The sequence below is a fragment of the Amborella trichopoda genome, chromosome 11 (genome assembly GCF_054954075.1).
Source record: "Amborella trichopoda isolate Santa Cruz 75 chromosome 11, AtrichopodaSantaCruz75HAP2 v2.0, whole genome shotgun sequence".
In the NCBI taxonomy this organism is placed as follows: Eukaryota; Viridiplantae; Streptophyta; class Magnoliopsida; order Amborellales; family Amborellaceae; genus Amborella; species Amborella trichopoda.
In genome coordinates, this window is record NC_142346.1 from 43,421,156 (window position 1) to 43,430,055 (window position 8,900).

General features: G+C 37.6%; 1 protein-coding gene across 2 annotated transcripts; it reads right to left on the reverse strand.

Annotated features, from left to right (window-relative positions):
* Positions 1–1,261: 1,261 nt before the first annotated feature.
* Positions 1,262–8,000, reverse strand: LOC18448313 (uncharacterized). 2 transcript variants are annotated; one of them, XM_020676124.2, is made up of 3 exons: positions 7,679–7,814; positions 7,412–7,510; positions 1,262–3,497 (listed from the first exon to the last, which is right to left on the reverse strand). In XM_020676124.2, the coding sequence occupies exon 3, from the start codon at positions 3,459–3,461 to the stop codon at positions 1,905–1,907; it is 1,557 nt and encodes a 518-aa protein (XP_020531783.1). In that variant the 5' UTR covers positions 3,462–3,497; positions 7,412–7,510; positions 7,679–7,814; the 3' UTR covers positions 1,262–1,904. The 2 variants fall into 2 exon arrangements, with proteins under 2 accessions (XP_020531783.1, XP_006858445.1); XM_006858383.4 differs by lacking the exon at positions 7,412–7,510 and having other exon boundaries at positions 7,679–8,000.
* Positions 8,001–8,900: the final 900 nt, after the last annotated feature.

Here is an 8,900-nt window from a genome sequence, read left to right on the forward strand (position 1 = left end):
CATCGATTACTTTATACAATATCAATTAATATTGTATTTTCTATTTTATATTATCATAAGCTATGTGCAACGCACGTGCCTCCACTAGTATCCTAAGAATCTGTCACTTGACCAATGTTCCCTAATTGTCCTCTACAAGTTCCATTAACTGTCCTCTGCTTCTCAATAGCCCGTCTCAAAAATGCCTAATCCATACTTTATTTGCAGCAGTTAATATTCCGAGGTTCCTGGTTCTGATTTTGGTTTCTTCTCGTTTGAACTTTTGGAATCAATGTTCTTGTCCCTTTTATGAGGATTATCACCACCCAAAATCGAACGCTGACACCTCTTGTTGCCTACTTCAAAGGTTAGGTTGATCTCACTTGATGTCTACATAACTAGGATTGGCGTAATTCACTATTCTTGCAACCATTTAATACTCTATTGGGCTCCTCAAGGCTTAGACCAAGTTATCTGGTTACAGTTCAGTTCCTTCATCTTCCTTTGCACCTATTTGCTTTTCCTTGGTCTATGTTCTTTGAATCCCCATTCACTCAATTCCACATTCATATTTTCTAAACAGGTTCTTCTCTTACTTTAAATTGCTCATCTGATCAATCCCCACTAATCTTAAAGCATCATTGGCATGAATAGTGCATCATTTGTAATAGTTCCTAGTCCATGATTAGAGGGCCTTTTTATCCATCCAATATTTGCCCACTGAACAAGTGCAGCGCATTGTACTTTCATGTACAACTTGTCCATCTTCAAACACTTCCTGGTTCCTTTGTTAATCCACAAGGTGCCCCATTACCTCCCAGATTCAAAGCCTCGATCCAGAATGTCGTTGGGGCAGGCCATTCCCATTCCTCCTACATGCAACTCTCCTGTCTCGTATTTCCCACGTAATTGGACTAAATTCTCCATGTCAGCATACACAGGTAAACTCTCCATTTCATGAAAAAAAAATTAAACTTTCCAAACATATTTTCAGCTAGTTGGCTCAACTTAAGAGTTGCCTCACCTTGCAGTATGAGGCTTGCAAATTCAAGCTGCAAAATGATGGATGAAAAAAGTGAGCTCAGAATCTAAACTAAGGTATCAGCATGTTGAATATAGAGATCTGAAAGCAGCACTACTTACCAGGTTTGATTCCCACTGCTGATATACCACCAGAATAAAGTAAAAACTAAATTATAGAGGCTAGTGCCAAAACCCTCTTCCAAGTTAACCAGTTAAAAGAGTCATTTCTCAAAAGGTTATGTATGTTTATGTCAGAAGCTTTCCATAACTAACTCGTTAACAAGCTATTCATTGAACATTTTTACAGATAATCCAGTCAAGTGAATACAAGAGAACAGTGCCACCCTCACTGGAAGGACAGCAACCCAATGGTGTTGCGTCTACCCAGTCATCCAAAATGCAGCTGCATATACATCATGTAATGTACACATTTACACCCCATACCAGACTATATCTGTGTGTGTGAGAGAGAAAGAGAGAGGGAGAGAGACAGGGAGAGAGACAGAGAGCAGGGGCTCATGTATCCAAAAACAGTGTTGCACTGTTACAGAGAAGAAAAGGAGCGGTGAGTTCATCAAGTCACAGCAAATCTTTCATTCAGATAGTATGTTTCTTCCTTTCCACCACCAAAATATAGCTTCAAAAACTGATTTCTTGAATCAGAGCTCTACTAATCATTGAGCGAAGACATTTCCAATACTATGCTTCCAGATCCAACCTTCGCCAAATGAGAACCCAGCAAAATTCACATTCCAAAGCTTATAACAAGATAATCTCCCCATCAATGTGGCATCAGAATGGCTACCTCTGTGAAGGCCTTTATCAAATGAATTCGACCAACCATATGCTGTATTCATCACCCTGAAGGTGCAATATCTTGTAGAGACTGCCTATCAAGAGCATTAGTCTTTCCATTTCTTAATCCTTATCTTCACACTCTTAGCTTTCTCACCATGCTGGTAGTTAATTTCCTCAGGTTCTCCTAAACCAGTCGGCCTCCTTGCAAAATCCACTGGCTCAAGGTTCCTGCTACTTTTCTTCCTCTTGTAGATTTTGGGCAGCGCATAACCACCTTCAGGGCCCTCTGAAATTCGGTTTTGCTGTTTCTTGTGCAAGTTCCCGTCATTCGCCCTTGGTACACTATCATAATACTTGTTAGAGTCTACTAAATGGTTGCTTCTTGAATACACTGGCTGCTCCTCACTGTGAAATTCCGACATGTGCCCTTGGCTTTCACCGCGAACCCTAAAAACTGGTCCCATATCAAGGGGCAATGTAGTAATTTGATGCTCCTCTAAATCACAATAAGGCTCTGATGGGTATCTGTATATGCTTGAGTGAAGCTCATTCTTTTGCTTAGTCGGAGCTCCCCAAAGTTCATCGTGGTAGAAGTGCTCTTCCCTTACACTACTTCCACGATAATATCTCCTTGGGTTGTGCAAATCTTCTGAAAATCTCTTTCCGTCATTGCGGTCTTCTTCTTTGAGGAGCTCTCCTCCCCACCTGGGATCTTTGGGAACTATGAATGCAGGAGGCAAGGGACCTTTCTCTCTCTTAAATGGCACTGCTCTTGGTGGTTCAGTTCTAGTGAGATGGCCTCGAGGTACTATTTTGAGTACACCTTTGGGTCGAGGCCTTGTATCAGTCATCTCTAGCTTTTCTATGCCTGTTTGTATGGAATTATTTGCTGTTGTTTTGAGTTTTAGAACTCCCTTACCACTACTTTTTACAGCAACGGGCACCATTCCATTTGTTGGGTAAGGCATCATGGGCTTGTTTTTATTGCTAAAAGATCCAGATAACATCTTTTGATCCTCTTGCCCATGATCCGTTCGGGAGCTAGGGTACCCAGTCTTGCATATATTCCAAATTCGAATCCTTTCCTCAATAGTTAATCCTGGCCTGCATTCTTCCCATTTCTTCTTCATATTCAAGAAGGTCTCCAACATTTGCTCTTGGTATCTTCTCAGTGAGACATAGTGCAATTTCCTCTGTAAATAGAGGAGCCCTTCTCTGTTATGAGTCACCGGAGGAGGAAAGAACCCACCTTTCAATCTATTGAAGAAATCCGTTAAAGGACTGCCAAAATATAGGTCTTCACCATTGAGCAACTCTTTCATTGTGAGCCTAAATGTTTCCTGGTCCATATCAGGAAGGTAGGCTGAGAGAGAAAATCTTTCTTCCTCTGTTAAGCATGAATTCCAACTTTCTAAGGATAGGATTTCCTTTAGATCTGGGAGATCAAAGAGTTCATAAGGAATACTGAAAATTTGATCACTAAGCATGGCAAATTCACAACCCACATCGGCAATAGTGAAATCATCTGACTCTAGACCAGAATCCTCGCCATTAAGGATGTTCTCCTCACACTCATGCTCACCATCAGTTGTAAGTTGTGCAAAAAGCGTAGCCTCTGCTCCCTTGCTTGGCACTCGCTGTCTAATCTTTAGATTGCCCATTGAACCAGATTCAGAAGATAATGTACACTCAAATACCTGCCCAGAAAAAGACCACGAGAAATCTGAGAAGTCTATTGAATAAATTCGGAATCACACTTTTCTTTGCATACATTCAGGAGAGTTTACCTTGATAGGACACATTTAGTGCTCCAAACAAAACACAACCCAGCCAAGAAATATTAAAAAAAGGAATGGATTATTAACAATGTAAACCATGCATACTTGAGAGGGCAATGCAACAACATGATGAAGAGTATCTTAAATCAACTAATGCACAAAGGCAAATATATCATTACAACCTAACACACCAGAAAGGTAAGGTAAAAGTATTAAAATATTCATAGATAAAAGCCACACACTAGAAGCCACAGAGTTTGAATTATAGGTAAATGGAAATATCTTGCCACACAAAATGGATGCGATAGCAAACAAAGAAAAAGATAAAACTTGTAGCTGTAAAATTTTTGCATTGAGGCACAAAATGAAGTAGGCAGTACACAATAAAAAGAAAAATAAAAAGTAGAAACTGTGCCCAATGGAAATAGCCCTAGTTATAAAGAAAAACTCCTTTGGATTAAGAAAGTAATAGCATCAACAAAAATGTCAATTTAAGGTCATCCACCAGAAGAAAAGATGACTCCATCTCTGCAATAGAACAATGGACAAGAGATAATGTCTTACAATCCCTTCAACATTATGAGAAGGCCAGAAAGCTTGAAGAACTTATAAACCCCCAAGACAAACCTATTGCTATGCTAAGAACCCGCTATCCATAAGGAGGTCGAGTCCCTCTACTCACCCAAATCACAGTCAAGACCTCCTACACAGAATCAGGGGATCAGAAATCCCACATGCCACCATCCAGGCCTTCTGCCATGGGTAAATCTTTGTCAAGATCTTGTAGTAAGAAAAAGATAAACTGAGAAATTCCATGATGGACCACAACCACAAGCCCACGGTTGCACAAAAAAATAGCATCAGTATACATGCATACAATGTCTAAAAAAACGGAGGAGGACGCCAAAAACAACATCGCCTGGTTTTTTTGGGGGGTTGCGGAAGGGCACCTTGGCTATAGTCTATTTATCTTAAACGTAGACATTTTTTTTGCACTATAGTCCATTTATTTCAAACAACGATATTCCAATCACTTCAAATGCATAAAGGAATATACACAATATGTTTTTGCTTTTTCACACAAGTTCTTTGTTGCGTAATATGAACCCATATTGCATGGATCCGTAGTCAAAAGTTTTATAAGTTTTTGTGGGTTTTAGCCAAATTTCTTAATTTTCTTGTAATTAATCTCCCATCCAACCAAAACATGCAACTAACCCTAATTCACGAGGGTCCCTTGCACATTTAGTACCACATATCATCCAGAGACCAGAGTGGTCCTTTTAATCATCACTGATCATTTCAAAATCACGTTTAAAGAACAAAAGAAGCCATCTTTTTGAAATAAACAGGGGGGGGAGGGGGGTCTCGAGGGAGTGGTGGTTGGGGGAAGTACTCTTTTTCCCTTAGCTGAGGCCCTTTGCTGCCCTTGGCCAAGTTGTTCCAAGTACTGCCTAGGAGCACACCTTGAGGCAACCGCCTAGCCGTCTAGAAGCAAGGACACCCAAGGAGCACGCCTAGGTGTCTAGGCGGCTGAATATTTTAACATTGCATGCATAGTCCAATAACTTGACGAGATCACTCACCTCATAATGAAGCAGCAACCATAAAACCTACTCTTCTCCTACTAAAGATCTTATTGGCTTCTTTACTCCCTAAATGCCACTTGTCTTCAGGGCCATGCTTACCCTCCACTAGTATAGACCAAAGTGCCCCAAGTTCTTCCTAAATCTCCATGACCACTTTTCTTTATAGAAAACAAAACCAATAAAAAGTGGTTCCCATCCTCAATGGGTTATACCCAAACCACAATGAACCTTTGACTTCTAATTTCGTATGGTTATGGAAGAGTGGCTTAAAAATCTGGTTAGTTTAGTAATTATCATTTAAAATATAATCATTATTTATTGGCAGCATGATACACACAATTCTTTGTACAGCGTGCCCACCCCTGAAGATGATGAACTAATAGAAGTTTCAATAAGAAGATCACCGCCTTTTCTGGATTGGTGGCCTTTGTTGAGGGCAATTCTGAAAATATAATCCACAGTGTATCACGATTGTGTCACATTTTTGCAGAAGTCCTCCAAATATGGGTATCATTGGCAAGCCAATGTGCATGGGCAGATGAGAGGGTTCTAACAGGAACTCAATTTTTGTCGAGACAGCAGCCACACTGTTTATTCAGCTTTTTCACAACTGTACACAAATGCACAGTTCCACAACATTTTCTATAGCATGCACAGGCATTTGTATAGAGATTTTATGAGCTGCATACCTATTTTGTGAATCACTAATATAATACAAACAATTATCTTTTGAAAAAAAAAGAAAGAGCACTCTCATTAGTTCCTACTGAGACATGTATCTAGTCTGGCAGCACAACCCGCACTTGGAATATACTTTTTGACTCATAAATATTCATATTTCATTATGGGTACCATTGGCAAGCCAATGTGCATGGTCAGATGAGAGGGTTCTAATAGGAACTCAATTTTTGTCGAGACAGCAGCCACACTGTTTATTCAGCTTTTTGACAACTGTTCACAAATGCACAGTTACACAACATTTTCTATAGCATGCACAGGCATTTGTATAGAGATTTTATGAGCTGCATACCGATTTTGTGAATCACTAATATAATACAAACAATTATCTTTTGAAAAAAAAAGAAAGAGCACTCTCATTAGTTCCTACTGAGACATGTATCTAGTCTGGTAGCACAACCCGCACTTGGAATATACTTATTGACTCGCAAATATTCATATTTCATTATTTCGGAAAAAGAAGAGACAGTGCATAGGCACTCCTCATGCGATGAAGATTAATGGTAGTAGGGTGATAATGTATGGCATTGATAAGTATGATGAAACTGATAAAAACAAGAGGAAATGAACATATTGAATCATAGAACATGACTAGCATGGGTATTGAAAATGGTTCAATAAAATGCATTGAGCAGTTTGGCAGGATGAGGGTGTCATATGATTTACATTTTATAGAAAAAAAAAAGCAACCATTTACTGGATGGAATACGAATGCCTTTGGAAATCAAAGAAGGAAAATTGTAGTATTTAGCTCATAAGCGACGTATACTGATATTTAGCCTCTTTGCACAAGTAGATTTTGTCCAGGACTTATCACTTAACAACTAGCCAGCAATGTGCCTTTCCAAAATGCAGAAAGGAACATCTCTGGGTCATGCAAAAATTCATTTCTTGTGCATAAAAATCTAAGGAATAATATAGCTAAAGTTACTGCATTTTTCTATTTTCTTATTTATAAATAGAGATCTTTCTACTCGAGCAAAAAGAGATATTTCTATTTTTCCCATACATTACTTTTTTTTCCATAGTTCAGTGGTAAAATGGAACTCTAGAGGTCGCATTGTGGCACCTCACCACCCTGTCTATGCAAAGGTGAAAAAATATGTTTTGTTTATCAAAACACAACATACACACACACATACATACATAATAAATAAATAAATCATATCTGACAAACCAGAACCAGTTCCTTTCATGCAAATGCCCTTATGACACATAATTCGCTCATATTCAACATGTCAATTTTTTCCAATAAGCAGCAAAAATCTCAAATTGTCATATCAAGAATCATCTCATTAGAAAGAAACTTAGTGCTATGACTACAAAATCGATTGGGAAAATTCAGAACAAAAAAGCCATAAGTAACCAGATTGGACATTCCATAAGATCCAATAAGAACAGAAAGCCAGCATTTTTTGATCATAATTCTCATCGAGCTGACCAAATTCTATTAAAGCAAAAAATCGTGATTTAAAAGAAAATTAAAAGAAAAGAACAACAAAGCACCCAATTCTGCAAAACCCTAGCTTCTCATAGACCTAGGCCTCTTTCGCCAAAATCCAAAAAGAGATAATTTCCAGAGGGCGCTCTCCTTCATATCAAAATCTGGGTTTTCAAGAGAAAAAATACAAGATCATCGGATAAATAAGAACAGAAATTAACTCAATACTAGGGCATCGAAACCTTTTGATCCAAGCAAAACCAATTCAGAAAAGAAGGAAGAAAAGAGGAGAAAAAATAAAGAAAAAAAGAGGAAAAAATTCGTTCCCGTACCTTGCCCTAGAAATTGCAGAAGAACAAAGCGAGAGCCCTCTCTTGCATCCAAATCAATGCCTTTGAACCAGGGCTCTATTTTTGGACTCTCTCTCATCGATTTATTATTATTATTATTCTCCCTCTGCTTTTTTCAGCAGTGGTTTCAAAAGTTACAAAAGAAAGACGCAGCTTACGCTAGGTTGAGTTTCGTCTAAATTTCGCGAAGTTTCGGACGAGATTTGTTTCGTCGTTCCTTTGGGGCAGCTTTAGATTTCGCGATATTTCGTCCGAAATTTCGTTTCTACAGAACGACACAGTGGAGGCCTGAACTTCGACACAAGATCCTAGTGGTAAAATTTTATTTTATGTGCTCAAACAGATTGAACCTCTCTTTAGTCACTAAGATTACATCAAATATAAGAATACAAGTCATGTTAAAAAGGAAATTTATCAAAATAGAGGATGAATTATTTAACATTTTATTAATTTTACAACTATTCCAACTCATGTCTTTCAATTCAATGGGTATTTTGAAATTAAAGCAAAGGATATAAATAAATAAGATGTTAAGCAGTTCATCTTTTGGGCGTTTTTGTAATTTTTTTTTTCAAAATATAATAATAAAATAAAATATTATCAAAAAAATGGATATCAACTATTTATATCAGCTTTTTTTTTTAATCCAAAAATCCTACCAAAGGACACATGATCATGACTCTGAGTAGGAATATTATAGATGTATTTTGATGAATCGGTAAAATGTTATACAATTGATATTTTAAGTATTTTGATAACTTTTTTTAGGCAAGTTTTTTTGCAAATAAGGTTTAGTAAAAAAAAAATATACAATGAGACCATTTAACTTTGGTATAAGGTAGTCAAAATTAATCTTGATCATTGGATGTGAAATTAGATGATTGCATTTATTCTATTCTACAAGCTCAAACTTTCAAAAGAAATTTTTCGAACTTTATGACACACCCAAGCTTTCAGATTTCACAGCGGATGTAAGTAATTGTAACATTCATAAATTGTCTCATCGTATACAATCCCTTGGTAAAAATATTACATCAACACATAACAAACAAAATTCTATTGCATCCAAATAAAAGACCAAAATAGACAATTTCTTCCTATCTTTCCTTTCTTTGTTTCAATGATAGCAATAAAAGATAAGTGAGCACATGGCCAAAATATGGGAGAAGAGATCCCAACTACATAATTAGATGAGATGGACCTC